We start from the raw sequence: 18,246 nt of genomic DNA, 5'->3' as shown, positions 1-18,246 counted from the left end.
TCCTGCAGTTTTTCAATGACATTAGAGAATATCAACAATGAGATGAATAGCTGTTTGAAATAAAAGAGAAAATACAAAGGGGAGAGAGTGTTAAGCCACATTCTATGAAGGATAACAGTCTTTGTTGTCAAGCATGATATGTTAATAAATTGAACTTGTTTCACGGGACTGGGTGCTCCTGCTATTCAAATACATCCAGGACTTTTAAAATGAGGGCCAAAATCATGAAATATTTCATCTGGAAGTGAACAGATAAAGATATAAAGTTATGATTAGGCAACTGTAATGTGTGTGTGTGTGTGTGTGTGTGTGTGTGTGTGTGTGTGTGTGTGTGTGTGTGTGTGTGATTTGCAAGCCAGATAAAAGACTAAGGTGGGGGTGGTTAGTGTACAAGTTGGTAGATTCCCCTTTTCAGGAAAAATTCATTGATTTTGTGGGCTCCTTCCAAGGAATAAGGTGGGGAACGACTATATTCTGATATGTGTGAGGACACCTCTGAATGGTTCACCTGGCTTCACCATACAAAGATTGCTACCATACACACTGCAGTGTCTAACCTACACAGTATATTTAGTATTTTTGCACCTCCCCAGGAGATTATAAGAGATAGCACAAGCTGCTTTACTTCAAGGGGCTTTAAACATTTATGGGAATCCAAAATCACACAACCATCTCTTATTATTATTATTATTATTATTGCACAAACTACCAGTATGTACTACACTCTGACAAAGATGGCTCAGGGGATCTGTTTTAGGTGGCTTGCTTACACCAACTCAACCCTTGCTGTCAATATTTTAGAACAATGTCATCAGCTTTCTTCAATGCTAATGTAGAAAACTTTTACTCTCACAACACTCCTTCAGTTTGCTACTAAGAATCCTCTGAGGATTAACACAAATGAAATAGCTAGAATGTCAACATGTTTACAGGATGAAAATTATGGCTGCCACAGAAAGGTACATCTGCAGATCATCAACAATCTCCATCAGCATGCTTCTCATCAAGCCCCACTACCATTAACCCTCAGAGTGAGTCCATGTAGATTTTGCAACACCATTTATGAATCCCATAAAGTTAATAGTAGAAGAAACACTCTCCAATGTTCCAAACATTGCTGAAGTCATGCTCCAAGCATTAAGCAAAATTCTATGATCAAGAGATCACAGTGTACAATGATGGATAATGGTCATTATTTCATGGCACTGTACATTTTATATCTGCTCCACTCTACCTCCACAGCTAAGAGAAGGCAGAGGAAATTGTGTGCACACTTAAACAGCAAATGATCAGATTGGTTGAGGAAATACCAACAGAGGAAGTTCTGAATCTATTCATCAATATATATTGTATCATGCCAGTTAAAAGCCGATCAAGGTACCCACAGGAGAGTATCACAAACATTAAGGTACCTTCCACATTGCTAGTCAATGCCACTCAAGCTCACAGAGTTTCTTAATCCTGATCTTGCTTTCTGTGTGAGCATACAAATGAAAAAGGAATTATCTGGCTGTGTATTACCAAAGACGGAAGTCACAGACAGCAAACTGATGTAAACCTTAACTATCTAGGATGGTGTCAAAAATAAGCTCTGCCCATAGAAACCAGCCACTCCTCTGCCATCTCCTTGTGAGGGCAGTAGGAGGCTTGACCACAGCACATGAAAGGGGAGGTTGGGAGGAGAGGGGTAGGAGGAGAGATGGCCTCACTTCAACTGAGAACAACACCCCAGGGTTGATGCACAATAATGTGTTCATGACGCTAACAAGAGAAGTATTTGGGTAGTCCTCACATGACTAAACTTCATTCACACATTCTACCAACCCACTGGGGTCACCACTGTTTAGACTGCTTATAGCTCCATATGCCATTCATAGTGGGAAGGAATCTGGTGTCTCATAATTATGTCAAAATGACTTATAATGAGATTTGTTGATACTCACAGAGACAGTTACCCGTGAGTAGCTGCCATATTAGAGCAAGGGTTATTTGTTACCAATCTATTTCTGTTTTAAGGTGTAGACACTGAGCAGTCAGCGGATACAGTCCATCTACTGGTTGACAACAAATGAATTAATGGAATGTAGAGTGGACATACACACAGACTGATGGTTAACTTACATCACCAGAGCTTAACCACTTAACACTGCATTCTATCAGTTCACCATAGCTACTGTTTATGAAGTAGCCTATGGGGTGGTTATTCCAGCTTTTCAGTGATTTGTAATTTTTGTGATTTTATTAATGTTGTGTGTTGTGTCAATCCTGGTAGAAAATAACAAAAGAATACATTTCCCTCAATTTTTTTTAATATGACACATTCTGCATTTATTTTCACTTAATCATCCTCTTCCCTACATGAATTATTTGCAAATTCTTTAAATTCCCAGCCCTCATGATTGTGGATTCTACACTTCCTACAAACTTGCCTCCATCAACATCATCATTCCACCCAGCTTCCAATCCAAATTATTTGTAGTTTCCAAGCCAACTCATACCTAACCCTATGCCTAAAGGCTCTCCATATCCTACCTCAAAACAACTTTAATGAGTTACCAGTAACAGACAAACAGATACACACTAATGTTATTAATTCCACCCTGTTCTTACTTATACAAGAACTTTTTCCTCTCTTTCTATTCTGTACTTTTGTTTCCTCTTCCCTCTCCTGGGTACACTTAGCCTAAATCCCATGTTTCCCTACCCCCAACCTCTCACATTACACTCAGCCCAGTATATTAACTCATCAATCCTACTGTCATCTCAAGCCATACACCACCAAAAAACCACTATACCTCTCCTCTCCTAATTTATTCTCTCCCAGAACAGTTCCACTTGTATCACTGTGGTGCTTTGTTTCACCATCAGTTTCATTAGTGATAAGTTTTAATTTTTTATTTCTACTTTACTGCACTTTTCATAATTTAGAAGGACACAAATTTGTTATCTTTTCTCATATTTTAAAACAATGCCTACAGTTAAAAACATCTGTCAGATGAGAATCTTTTCCTGTTGCCAGTTGAAAAGTATCAATACATATAAGGATAAGGATGACATGAAAAGTTGACCTCAGGTGTCAGGCTGCCACATTTATAGGCTTATATAAATTTTTTAGCAATGTTATTTCATTTATCTGGTCTTTTAGACTCAATTTATTATACTAACTCACATTCTGATATTAATTTCATTTCAACCTTAGAAAGCATACAAATATCTGTACACTGGTGGGACTGTTACTAATCAGAATGACAAACAGTTTTTGTTTTGTAACTCCAGAATACCTTTTAGGAGAAGTGAAACCAGCTTTTCATTAGAATTTATGGAATAAACTGATGCAAATGTTAGGGACATTCTCCAAATAATAATCTTCATGATATAAGAAACTTAATAAAGAGCATTGTTATTGGACGTATTTCACGAATTTCAATACTAAAAGCAAAAAGCCATGTAAAACTTTATGTTGCAATTTGAGAGAAACAAATTAATGTGCATCTGGATATGGCCAACAGTATACACTAGCAAGTTTTTGATTGTAATCCATAAATTTTCTGTTTCTAACAATCATATAGCAATATAGCAGAGATGCTGAGTCGCAGATAGGCAAAACAAAGACTGTCAAACAAGTAAGCTTTCAGCCAAAAAGGCTTTCATCAAAATTAGACAAAACAGACACACACAAACCCAACTCTCACATGCATTAATGCAGTCTGTGGCTGCCAAGACAGTATTTTTGTTGTGCCTACATGTGACTCAGCATCTCCACTATCTGGTGAGTAGCAAACATACTTTTCATAATATTGCCATTATTTCATCCTGGATTTTCCATTGTCTGTTTCTCATAATGGATGACATAAGCAGGGATTGTTAAAAATGTATACAAGCAGTGGTGAATCAATCATCAGAGCATCAGTTTTCTAACAGATTTTTGTGACCCAGTTTTGTTACAGTTTTACACAATAATGTAATTCTGAAAGAGAACATCATGTAAACCTGAATTTTTTGAAATTTCTCTTGGAGCTGCCAAATCATTAACTGCACTGCCTAGAATGCAGCAAGTTGCAGCAAATTTTGGTAAAGCAGGAATTCATAAAATTCATTTACAGATGCTGCAGCATCCGAGATAACTGAGAAATGAAGATGAGTATTAGCTCACTAACTGTTATGCCCTGTTATATTTCACAGTCCGCTCTCACCTGTGAGTGCAGGTTAGTAAAATTAGAATAACCAAAAAAGTGACATATCATTGTATGACTTTAAAGAAGACTTCATATAACTGGATTTTAGCAATTTTTTGACACAAGCAATTACAATTAATTCATTTTAATCCTGATTTCATTCAAACAAGTCAAATGGCTCTGAGCACTATGGGACTTAACATCTGTGGTCATCAGTTCCCTAGACTTAGAACTACTTAAACCTAACTAACCTAAGGACATCACACACATCCATGCCCGAGGCAGGATTCAAACCTGTAACCATAGCGGTCGTGCGGTTAAAGACTGAAATGCCTCGAACTGCTCAGCCACACCAGCTAGCCCAAACAAGTCACTGAATGTTAATTGATATATATCCAAACTACAGTGAGATCATCATTGAAGAAGAAATTTGGAAGAAAAATGGCTTATAGTTTCACAACTTACCTCTGTCGCTGGGTCTTCATCACGAGTGGTAGGTTTGGCAAATACGTTGACAAACTTGGCTAGATGTTCAAAATGCTTTGTCATGTCCGTAGCTAGGATCATGTCTATGACACTCTGACGAGCTCGTTTGTACATGTCACGTTCCAGTCCTGCAAAAATCAACAGTAACAGGTGGAAGACCACAACACACTGAGTGCATAGACTACAATTTTGCATTAGACACTATTCCTGTTCTTCACTTATAACAGATTTATTCACTTGTTTTGTTATATGAGACAGCATTATGATTCTCTGTGTATCATCTGAAAGATGGAAGCACTAATTGAGCAGCAACACATGCACTTGACACAAGAAAGAAAAGTTTTTTTCAAAAGGGGGCGGCCATACTGAGATAATGAACTATGTAGTTTACTGAATGGTAAGAAACATGTCTGCTTAAAAATGTTAGATTTCTAGCTGATCAGGATTTGAGAGCAGATTATAAAAGAAAATCAGCTGTAATGAAAGGAAAGTCAGGCAAGTTGAAATCCATAGTTGGGAAATATATATATTACAATACTGAATATGATGTAAGAGGAAGACAAGACAAAGCATGCAAAATAATCAAACATCTAAACAAAGAAGATAAAAGCAATCTAGAAATAAATACAATATCTGAAACTAATTGGTTACAATACTACAAAACACTCTGGACAGTTGTGCAAGATACTCATATGGTTCAGGTTGAAGCAGATAGTAATGTAGACCTAATAATGTTCATGGAATTACAGGGTACAGTAACTTCTAGCAATTACAGGAAGACTCCAGGGTGTGATAAAATAAATACTGAACTGATAAAATATGCATCAAATACTACAAAATTAAGAATACATGATTTTATGAAAGTGCTACAATTTTAACAAAATGACCATTTCCCATTGCTGAAACCACATTATCAGGTGCCCAACATGGTTTTCACACAGGAAGATCATGTTTAGACTCTACCTTCACCATGACAGAACTAAGAATAGAATCTGTGCATCTCCATTATGAAGACACAATCAACAGCATTTTTAGGACACAAGCCCATATGAGTTAAGATTGAAATTGATAATCAGAACATAGATCAAGTTACTACATTTCAATATATTTTTGTGTAGGGGGATCTTTAGGAAGACAAATGAAGAGATGGCTTGATCAGTTTTGAAGGAGACAGAATTGGCCAGAAGTCCTTTATGTAGATGATTATGATCTGAGATATGACACTTTCTCCTTATAATAAATTGTAAATGGCCTATTAACTACTTGCCTGCAAAATTCTAAGGTGTATTTTGAATGAAGCAGCTCTATTAAACACCTATGTCAATGTACTACCATGTTCTGTTTATATCTACAGAGTGCTCCTAAAGGAAAACAACATCAGGCTTCAACACACCATCAATGAGGCAATAGAGATGGAGCACAAGTTTGGATTATTTTGTTAAGGATGAGGAAAGAAACTGGCCATGCTCTTTTAAAGGATCCATCCTGGCAAACATGGAGCGATTCAGGGAAATCACAGGAAACTTGAATATGGATGGCCAGAAGAGAACTGGAACTGTCATCCTCCCAAATGTGTTTCTAGGGTGCTTCTAACTTCTCTATATACATGCTAGGGGATATGGAGGTGACTGAGTAAGCAATGCTTTGATCAGGAACCCACACCAGGAAATTAACTGTGCAGCAGGAAGGCCCGCATATACCAGGTGAAGAAAGCACTGGTAAGCTATGTTGGCTTTAGTAATTACTAAATTTGCAACAAACTAATATGGTTAACAACACCAAGAGTTAACAACTGTCACTAGAGGAAGGGGCAGTGAGTGTACGTGTATGTTTCATGTTAATTGGAATTGTTAACACACCCGTTAGTTGGTTAGACAAGGAATAATTGCTGAACTCAAGTCATACTAATATGGTTAACAACACAAACTGTTAACAACTGCCAGTAGAGGAAGGGGAAGTGAGTGTATGAAGTAGCACAAAATACTACAAGTTTCATGTTATGTGGAATTGTTAGCACATTCATTAGTTGGTTAGAAAAGGAATAACTAACAAATTCACAGCAAATTACTAACACTCTTCCACACAGGAAATGGGATGTTGTGGATAACAGTATTTCACATTTTTGCTTCTATTGCATGGAAATGGCACATTGCTGTCACAAATTATACATGTTTAGTTCTCACTACAAGTACTCAACATGTACAGAGAGAGTTCAAAATCACCCCCTATATCCATTACACTGCAATGTACATGCCCATGAGAGGATAGCAAATAATGAAGTTATACTTATAGTTGTAAACAGTAGAGCAGGAAAGATACAATATTAGGGTGCAAAATTTAGTACATACAGCTGTCACCTCTGGCAATAAGAACAATTCTAACCTAGCTGGGCATGACAGCCAACTGAGCTTGGATGAAAGATATGAATGGATTTATTTTTCAAAACTGCTTCAACTCTATGTCCTAATTCATCAATTGTAGGGGATGGTGAGGGGCGGTGCACCAGTCTTGCAGCAACCCAGGAACAGAATTTTTCAATGTGTGGCAGATCTGGAAATGTGGTGGCCAGACCAACATTCCATACACCACCAGTGTCAAGGCAGATGATCTGACCTGCATAGAGTCAACATTTGCTCTTCTGATATCTGGTAGAAAGATAATTTCACAGAGACTTTGAAGGTAGGGTATAGTCACCAGTCTTGACACATCAGAAATGTAATGGCTGCTGTCCAAACTACCTGCTATGCACACCAGAGGTGATGCTGTTGTGTACCTTATAATGACCCACACTGTCGCTCTACGTGCTCAGCCCGTATGATGAGGATGACGACGAACATAATCTGGCATCATTCATTCTCCTCTGAGCCTCCACACATGGATACATCCATTGTGCTGCTTTACATGGAACAGGGGACTTGTCTGAAAAGATGATGTGATGCTACTCCTTTATTCAATATTTTTGTTGGGTACACTGGGAGCACCATAGGGTTTAACATCCTACTGACAATGAGGTGATAAAACACATAAAAAAAGTATGGATTGGAGAAGGGTCCCAGAATTTGCTTTAATAACTTACAGCATTCACAGGAAAACTAGATCTCTGTGGCAAGATGGGGTTTTGAATCTTATTTCATCTGAATGCAAGCCCAGTGTGTTATCCATGGTAATATAGGGCTCGTGATATTGTTATAGTTCTCATGCATCTTAATCTTAATTCTTTTACTACTAGCAAAGTTTGTAGGTTGGTCTAATTTGCTATAAGGCAGGGGTGGGCAATAGCTTTTGTTCGGGGACCACTTTGTGGAAGCAGAGGTTAGTGGAGGACCACAACTTTTAAAATTATTGTGTGCATTAGTTAAGTTTGCTTATCAGAAGAGGTATCTACATCTACATCTATGTGATTACTCTGCTATTCACAATAAAGTGCCTGGCAGAGGGATCAATGAGACACCTTCAAGCTGTCTCTCTACCATTCCACTCTCGAACGGCACGTGGGAAAGAGCACTTAAATTTTTCTGTGCGAGTCCTGATTTCTCTTATTTTGTCATAATGATCATTTCTCCTTATGTAGGTGGGTGCCAACAGAATGTTTTCGCAATTGGAGGAGAAAACTGGTGATTGAAATTTCATGAGAAGATCCCGTCGCATCGAAAAATGCCTTTGTTTTAATGAATGCCACTCCAATTCACATATCATGTCTGTGACACTATCTCCCCTATTTTGTGACAATACAAAATGAGCTGCCCTTCTTTGTACTTTTTTGATGTCATCCATCAGTCCCACCTGATGCAGATCCCAGACCACACACCACTCCAGAGTAGGGCAAACAAGCGTGGTGTAAGTAGTCTCTTTGGTAGACGTGTTGCACCTTCTAAGTGTTCTGCCAATGAATCGCAGTTTTTGGTTTGCTCTACCCGCAATATTATCTATGTGATCATTCCAATTTAGGTTATTTGTAATTGTAATCCCTAAGTATTTAGTTGAATTTACAGACTTCAGATTTGTGTGACTTATCGCGTAATCGAAATTTAGCTATTTCTTTTAGTACTCATGTGAATAACTTCATACTTTTCGTTATTCAGGGTCAAATGCCACTTTTTGCACCATACAGATATCTTATCTAAATCATTTTGCAAGTTGTTTTGGTCATCTGATGACTTTACAAGACGGTAAATGACAGCATCATCTGCAAACAATGTAAGAAGGCTACTCAGATTGCCTCCTATGTCATTAATATAGATCAGGAACAATAGAGGGCCTATTATTACATAAAAATTCTGCCTGTCTGGACAGGCTGCACAAAAACCATTGGCAGATCACATGCAGCCCATGGGCCACTGTTTGCCCACACCTGTGATTAGGTATTGTGCTTCCCATTTGTTTTATAATTTACAGTGTTAATTTTCAGATGAGATACCATTTAACTTTCTCTTATATTTCAGAGATTTGGTTATATGTCACTGTCAAATTCACAGCTGCAGCCTGACATTACCTCTCGTCTTCTGTTCAAAATAACACAGAAGCTTTTGTGGAGGTCTTGCATCCAGGAGATAGAAGCTATTTGGGTGATATTATTTTGTCATTTATAATTGTGCTGCATATTGTGCAAGAAGTCCCAGTGATCCTGGTACCACTGAGGGACTTTCCAAAGGCAATTACAATACTGTCTGCGTGTTGTGAAGGATAGAGACAATGAGTATGCTAACATACGATATGTATGCACCTATTGAAAACACGCTTTTAAAATATTTTAAAATAAAATTACGCAGAAATTCAAGCAATATCTGTAACAAAAGAAGGATCAAATCTAGACACTGGGTTAACAAGCAAAAGATTGTTACTTCGGATATCCTGACTATAGTTATCAAGATTTTTTTATTTTTTTTATTTTGTCATTTGGTCGTACTTACTATACAGCCATCTATGTATTACAAGTTATATTTACACAAATACATGACAGTGTTTTCTGTTCATGGCTATAAACCAATTTTGCTAAAATAAATAATATATTATGTTCACACAAAAATTTTGCTAGCATTTTATACATACTCGTATTATTTGTGCATAACAAATAGTCAATAGCAGTTGCTCAGATTTTACTAATAAGATTTTAGGTCTTTTTGGGTAGTGCCATGCCACCTGCAGGGGGAAAAATAGACATTTAAATTCTCCAATTCATGTTTTACCACATTTACAACATGGGAACTCATGAAAATGTATTAACTGTACAAAAAAAGAAAAGAAAATGTGGCTGAATCACATCCTTATTATCAATATCCTGTTCCTTTAAATAAAGTGAACCAAGATTATTGGGGAATATCTGCAAGTACTTTTTTGTAACTTTTGCCTGTTTTAATCCTAGACTGATTTCCTCCGTAAAGCTGTGAGGGCAGATCATGAGTCATGCCTGGCTAACTGTGTTGGAAAGAGCATTTCTCACAGAAAGATAGGTTCTGGGTCGAGTTCTGGACACAGTTCCTGCCATGAAGCTCAAAATACTGCATACTCTGGTGTTAAGGTAAAACAATTCATACTGCTTCCACTTGCTTTCCCACTCTCATTTGTTAATCATACTGCTAGTTCAAATTAATGACAGTTTGAAATCATGTGTTTGAGAAATATTCATTGCTTGTTTTGTAAATCTGTTCATATGTCCTATTGAATACCATTCTTGAATGGCCCCTTAACCATATAAATTAGACTGGTCAGTCAGCTGCTTGTATTTCTCTATTTCTTGCTTGATATCTAGAATAGGTTTATCAGGTGTCTGCATCATACTGAATGAGTGCAAATTCTGAAGGACACTGATATTCTTGAAAAATTCTTAGGTGAGACTATTCTGCAACACATCTCAACTTCTGTGAAGAACACGGACATTATTTTGGAGAGGGAAACTTTTTTGTGGTACACATTGCTTAGGCACACTTTACACTGTTTCCCTCCTGGGATTTTCCTCCATCAGTATAAATTTGGTGGACGTCTAATTACTTTTTTTGAGTGAAATTTTACATTTTTAGTTTGATATGGGCTACTGCCCAGGTTGTTTTCCACACCCTTTTAAGTAAATGCCAGACTAGGTCCACATTATTGCTAAATAAATGTGGCATGCAATAATCTTGAACATGGAAACACACAGAACAGGGACATGTAAATTCTTCTACTACCACATTTCAAGACATCTTGCATGTAGAGCACTAATGCCTGTTATTTTGCAATATACTAACTGGTTCTGAAATTCTATGGGCTTAGTAGGGACATGCTAAGATGGGTGTGCCTACATATTTCATGTTATTCAACTGATACACCACCATAATGGAATAATGGACTTCAAACTGAAAATAAAGAGTTTTTTGGCATTTTTGGTGGGAAGATAATGAAAGGTTGTGCAACAAGTTAATTACAAAGGATTTTGTACCCCTGTCTACAATATCTTCTCTCCTTATATTGTGGAGACTTATCTGTTGACTGTAGGGGACTGTGACAGATGTATGTATGATGGTATAATGTTTATTTTGTTTGCTGATGAGAGAAGGAGAGATATTTGGAATTAAATACAGGACATAGGTCTCATGTGCTTAGGAAATTCACATTGCCACTTCTACCCTCCCTGCTGGTCAAATACTGGCAATGAAAAGTTTATCTCACCACTATGATTCAAACTTCCATGACACAGCCATGCATTATCATCTTTGCCTATGGAGACAGGTATTTGAAAGTCAAAGTCATCCAGGTTCACAAAACAGAAAACTGGGATCTGAATCATCCAAAGAAGACAGAATGACAACTTTGTAAAAATAAAAATAAAAAAAAGGAAGAAACTGCGTGTACAAACCTTTGAAGATATTCACCCTGTCGTCAGACAGGGTGAGTTTGAAGGTGAGCGCCGCATGGTGTGACTCCAGAACGCACATGTCATTGTACAGGATGGCCAATGGGTTGCCTGCATTGCACAGGAATGCACTGTAACACAAAAGAACATATTGCTCAGTGTATAATCCAACAGTGGATGATGTTTGTGGGCTTTCAACTACATCACATCAAGAATGAAATTAAGTGAACTCACAGAACAAAGTATATGCGGACAGCAGAATACTTCTGTGGGGAGAACTTGTGCATATTTGTATTGCAAAAGCACACGATAGTTGGTGTCTACTAATTTTACTTATAGTTTTTATACAGTATAATAAAAGAATACAAAAAGCACTCCATCTTCAGGCCACGAGTGGCCTACTGGGACCATCTGATCGCCATGTCATCCTCCGAGGAGGATGCGGATAGGAGGGGCGTGGGGTCAGCACACTGCTCTCCCGGTCGTTATGATGGTACTCTTGACCGAAGCCACTACTATTCAGTTGAGTAGCTCCTCAATTGGCTTCATGAGGCTGAGTGCACCCCGAAAAATGGCAACAGTGCATGGTGGTTGGATGGTGACGCATCCAAGTGCCGGCCACGCCCAACAGTGCTCAACTTCGGTGATCTCACGGGATGTGATTTGGGGTGTACAGGGTGTGAAATTTAGCAATGAACGAGGCACCTCTGGTGGCAACAATGGTGGTAACCCAGCTAGGCTTTGACTTGAGCTGATTACGGGTACAGCATTCCACTGTTGCTGCAACTCTTTGCCTGGGTTCATCAATTACAGAGGCTAGCAAACAGTGGTGTGCCAGGCTACTCATAACCAGATGTTTCCAGTGGTGAGAGATTTGGAGAATGTGCTGGCCAGAGCAACAGTAGAGCATTGTCTGTATTGAGATATGACAGGTCAGTATGAGCAACATGCAGCCTTTATCCTGTTGACAGATAATGCCACAGAGACCCAAAGATAGGGCGTTACCACCAGCCTCAACATTTCAGAATTGGAAAGTCTGCTGTCAAAATCAGTGACTATATGAAGCAGAGGTTACTGTGTGATGCACCCAATAGCAAACCATACCATCATGCTAAGTACTTGTTGCTTATGGCAATGATGAATACAGTCTGGCTGCATTAGCTTTTCTTGGAGCCTGCACAGACGGGTATGAAAGACTGGGACTAATCTGAAAAGATGACTTGGTTATTGTTGGGTGCAGCTCAGCTGACATGTTTCTCTGCTGCAACGTCGTGGTTAGCCATAACGGTGGTCCCTATCCTGACAGTCCATCAAGCTCCAGGTGTCTTCACATTGTGTGTCTGTGTGTGAATACTTACCTTGCTACAGACAAACCTGCTTCCTAACGAGAGGCATGTGACATAGATGTGTGATCCAGCATGGGTGAGTAAACAATATGTCTACTCTCTCAGGCACTAGTCGCACGGCATTCCTGAACCTGTCAGTTCCACATTCAGATGCCAGCATGGAATGTAGATCACCAATACCAGCAATATCATAGCACAATAAACTGAAATCTCAATAGTCCACTATTCTAATATATAAGAAACTATCAGCCTCGATTATGGTAATGAAACCAACCTTTACCTAAGTTTCAGCCCAAGTAATTGAGCCTTCTCTAGAAGATAAACCTGATTCTATAATATGTCTACAAGGGCATGATCTATAAATAAAACTAAAACAGCCTGAATAGGTGCAGTCACATTTTAAAAATGCGGTACATAGGTACTAAGTCACCACCAAGACAAGTTCCGGCGAGCCCCTCGTCTTGATGGACGCCTTGTCGTGGGCCTTTGGAGCTCACGTGAAACTAAGTAGACCTAGATGATGTGCTGCACATCAACATGGTGGGGAACATTGCGCATGTCTGTCTGAGACCATGACTGTCAAAGATAAAAGACCAAGGCAGTTATATCTTAAAACAAATAGCTTATAGAATAGTTGAAACTCTGAAACATAAAGCCGCTGCACCAGGTTTTGACTAAAATGTAACAAACTATGCATGGATTTATATGAGTGTGAACACACTACCCCGATTTACACTATTAGAATATATCAGCCCTTTCACAATGAATGCTGCATAATGCAACCATCGTTATTAATGAGATATGAAATAAAACAGTGAAACTGTAGTATGTAAATGCCAAAATGCAATAATTTCAGATAACCTGTACACAGATGGTTGAGTAGGTGTTTTTATCAGTTGATGTAGATATACTTCTCATTGCTGACACACACTGAATGAAGAACATTATCGAGATTAACTTTTATCTTAACGCCACTTCATCACCATGTAATAGCAATCGACTAGAATAGGTCAAATTATGTTTTACATGTAAAATATATGGTAATTGTGTGAACGGATGTGCAATGCCCTTTCTTCGTTCTTATACTGTATTGACCGACAGAGGTCAATTTCACTATGCGCTACAAAAGAGAATTATTGCCTCTTATATTAAAGGCTATTATTAAATAAATATGATATGATAAAATGTGCTTGACCCAAGAAGACACCTCGGAATTTTTTTTTTTTTATGGGCACTTGACATGGGAAAACGGCATGATCTTCACAAGAAAGAATTAAAAAGAAATAACAGATAGCTACTAATATGCTGATGTGTATACCATAAATGGACAAGGAAGGAATCGTCTCTGGATTGCAACTATAAATAAATGTAAAGGGAATTACCCTTAAAGGTCAAGACAAACCAGCTAAACCTCATCTTGTCACCTGAGGCTCCATTTCACTGTTCGTGGGCTAGTAACCACTTATAGAAATACGACTATTGTCTATGGGATAGATACGGGTATCTTAATTATTGAAACAATGTGTGCCACATTATGTAAGTACTGTATGTGGAAAGACCACCTGATGGGAATCTTATACCAAAATGTTACGCGGTCAAATGCATGCATGCTTAAGGTAGTAGCTAGGAATCCACTCATAGTCTTGTTTACCAAAACTGTTCAGCAAACCGATTTGAGCATGGGACCCCAAAAATCTCTACATTGTATCAGTAACTATATCGACCAACAGGGCAACAGTTAACACTTCACGTGAAAGTGACATATATATCCATGCACTATTGTCATGCCTCCAGTGGCAACAATGTACGCTCTAAAAAGACGAACCATAAAGGAATTATCTGAATGGGACAGAAAGCTGTAGATATGATGTTCATGTACAGGTAAACAAATGAGTCAGAAAAATTGGATGATTTATTCAGTAGAAAGAGCGTCACAAACTGACTAAGTCAATAACACATTGGTCCACCTCTGGCACTTATGAAAGCAGTTATTTGGCTTGGCATTGACTGACAGAGTTGTTGTATGTCTTCCTGGGGGATATCGTGCCTATTTCTGTCAAAATCCTGAGATGATTGGAAGGCCCTATCCAGAATGCACAAATGTTCTGAATTAGGGAGAGATCTGGTGACCTGCCAGGCGGAGTGGTCGAGTGGTTTGAGGTGCCACGTCATGAACTGCCCGGCCCCTCCTGCCAGAGATTCGAGTCCTTCCTCGGGTTTGGGTGTATGTGTTGTTCTTAGCGTAAGTTAGTTTAAGTAGTGTGTAAGACTAAAGACTGATGACCTCAGCAGTTTGGTCCTTTAGAAATTCACACACATTCGAACATTTTGGCGACCTTGCTGGTCGAGTTAGGGTTGGCATCCATGAAGACAAGCAGTAGAAACTCTCGTCATGTGTGTGTGTGTGTGTATGTGTGTGTGTGTGGGGGGGGAGGGGGGGGGGGAGAGGAGGGGGGGCATTATCTTTCTGAAATGTAATCCCAGGATGACTTGATATGAGGTGTAACAAAATGAGGTGCAGAATATCTCCATGTACCTCTGTGCTGTAAGGGTGAGAGCAGATGACCATCAAAGAGGTCCTGCTATGAAAAGAAACAGTACTATAGACCATCACTTCTGGTTGTCAGGCCCCATGGCAAACGACAGTCAGTTGGTACCCCACTGCTTTCCAGGGTGTCTCCAGGCACGTCTTCAGTGGTCAGTGGGGCTCAGATCAAAGCAAGAGTCATCACTGAAGACAATTCTATTCCAGTTAATGAGATTACAGCTCAAAGATGGCCCGAAAATCAGGAATGATGGCTTGAGTGCCATTTCGTTTCATAGCAGGGCACCTTTGGTCGTCAGCTGCAGCACCCATACAGCACAGCGGTACGTAGATGACATTTTATGATTTTGTTGCCCTTCATGGCAATCCATCTTTGGATTACATTTTAGCAAGATAATACCCACCGGCACACAGCGAGAGTTTCTGCTGTTTATCTTCGTCCTGGCAGCGGTGAACTGCTGTACCTCCGAGGATGTCTCCTGCAGTCGGAGACGAAACGTCAGGGGAGAGTTTTATACTTCGACCACGGCCTGTCAGCCCGAAAGTTTTAAGTGAAAACAAGTTATTGTTCATTATCCCACTTTCGACCACAATTTCCAGATTGTCACGGCAAGAATGGAGGACCTCGTGCAAACCTTATTGTGGCTACAATTCCTTCACTGGACAAGCCACTCGGCAAGAGAGCACACGCAGGCGATAAAAGGCTTTCTATAGCAAGCATTCTTTCCATTAGCAAACTGCATATCGTCATTTCACATTGTCCGCCCCTGGTAGTTGAGTGATCAGCGTGACGGAATGTCATACCTAACGGCCCGGGTTCGATTCCCGGCTGGGTTGGAAATTTTCTCCGCTCAGGGACTGGGTGTTGTGTTGTCCTTATCGTCGTCATCATTTCATCCCCATTGACACGCAAGTAGCCGAAGTGGTGTCAACTCGAAAGACTTGCACGAGGCGAACGCTCTACCCGACGGGAGGCCCTAGCCACACTGCATTTCCATTTCACACTGGCATCTCACGTCCTGTTGAGGAATGCAACTGGCCCTCACCTGGCATACTACAGAAGTATCCATTTGATGTTTGACTCCGCGATCTTCCCACTGTTCTCAATAGTACAGAGTAACAATCTGGCGTACGTTAGCCTTGATGGTGGGGAGGGGAGGGGAGTTCCTTTCTAGTCCGTCGGCGCCTGCCTGTTCCTTCAGGGGTCGTTAGAGTCTGAGGATGGGGGCGGAGACGGCCAGGACTTTATCCAAAGCTCCCGTCTTAAATGCTGCAAATTAAGAGCATCTAAATTTGTTCTGTTTACAAATGAAGTTCTGCATTGTCTTTTCACTCATATTCAAATAGTTTCACTTCATGAATGTTTCACAGAGATCATCTGCACTTTCTTTAGCCATTGTACACATAAGTCCCTAAATTTGGCCGCGTCTTCTCATCTGGCTGTTACAAAAGAGTTTTGCCTTTATCCACAGAATGACACAAAGACTGACACTCTGGGACAAAAGAACAAAGCCTTATATATATGTTCAAATACTATCACCCTTTAAAGCATGCTGTAGGTCAGCCTTTATGTTGAGAAAAATCTAAAAGCTTTTATTCACGTTATGTATACAGGGTGATTCACGAAGATATGAAAATACTTTAATATGTTGTTCTACAAGTAAAACTAAAGAAAAAAGTTCATATGAACATAGGTCTGCAAATGATTGGTTACAGAGTTTCGGCTAATAAAAGATTTTGCCTGAAATTTGGCAACTTCGCTAATATGAAGCCATCTCAAAACTATACGAGATTAAAGCAAAGCACGATTTCCATTTATTTTGTTATCATTGATCTGGTGAATCTAATAAACCATGTCCCAGACGTGCAGCTGCAGTAATTTTCCAGAACATCCACGGAAGCGAAGAAGTAATTTCCTAAACTTTTTAATTTATTAACTACTTGGTGCAATTTGGTTTTTTAAATTGCAGACAACTGTACAAATGTTAACAGAAGTTGTAAGAGTATTTAATTTTGGAAAAATGATGGTAATGACGATAACTGAAACTGTATGAATGTGTCAGATAATCTGCTTTTATTAATACTTAAATACACTGTTATTGTTATGTTCTTTCGCTGAGCAATATAGAAAACTAACTTATTTCAAGGTTAGGAAACGACTGAAACACCTCACTAATGGTTGCCAACAATTACATAAACGTTTGTACATTCTTAATGGAAAGAAAACAAATTTACTTGTACAATTCTTTGCTTCTCTGGATGTTCTTCAAAACTACTGCAGATACACGTTTTATTAGATTCACCAGACCAATAACAAATGGTTCAAATGGCTCTGAGCACTGTGGGACTTCACATCTGAGGTCATCAGTCCCCTAGAACTTAGAACTACTTAAACCTAAGAATCCTAAGGACATCACACACATCCATGCCCGAGGCAGGATTCGAACCTGCGGCCGTAGCGGTCGCGCGGTTCCAGACTGTAGCGCCTAGAACCGCTCGGCCACACCGGCCGGCAGACCAATGACAACAAAATAAATGGAAATAGTGCTTTACTTTAACCTCATACAGTTTTGCGATGGCTTCATATTAGCGAAGTTACTAAATTTCAGGCAAAATATTTTAGTAGCCGCAACTCTGTAACTAAAAATTTGCGGACCTGTGTCTATATGAACTTTTTTCTTTAGTTTTACTCGTAGAATAACATATTAAAATATTTTCATATCTTCGTGAATCACCCTGTGCAGAAATGTGAAGACAGGAATATTTCCAATTTCCGTGGCCAAAAGTCTACCAACAGTTTAAATCTGAATCAAAATATTTTTCCTGTGTTCTGGTGTCTCATACATTTACTTATATTCCAGAAGC

General features: G+C 39.1%; 1 protein-coding gene across 2 annotated transcripts in view; it reads right to left on the bottom strand.

Annotated features, from left to right (window-relative positions):
- LOC124798448 (high affinity cAMP-specific and IBMX-insensitive 3',5'-cyclic phosphodiesterase 8A) overlaps positions 1 to 18,246 on the bottom strand; it is a 1,735,971-nt gene that overhangs the window by 49,566 nt on the left and 1,668,159 nt on the right. For both annotated transcript variants that reach the window (XM_047261866.1, XM_047261867.1), the window contains exons 16-17: positions 11,494 to 11,621; positions 4,641 to 4,789 (exon numbers count right to left, since the gene is read on the bottom strand). In XM_047261866.1, the coding sequence (XP_047117822.1) occupies positions 4,641 to 4,789; positions 11,494 to 11,621 (277 nt within the window). The remainder of the gene's footprint in view (positions 1 to 4,640; positions 4,790 to 11,493; positions 11,622 to 18,246) is intronic.

This window comes from Schistocerca piceifrons, chromosome 5 (genome assembly GCF_021461385.2).
Source record: "Schistocerca piceifrons isolate TAMUIC-IGC-003096 chromosome 5, iqSchPice1.1, whole genome shotgun sequence".
Lineage (NCBI taxonomy): Eukaryota > Metazoa > Arthropoda > Insecta > Orthoptera > Acrididae > Schistocerca > Schistocerca piceifrons.
Note: the sequence above shows the minus strand (reverse complement) of the source record. Positions and strands in the feature narration are given on the sequence as shown.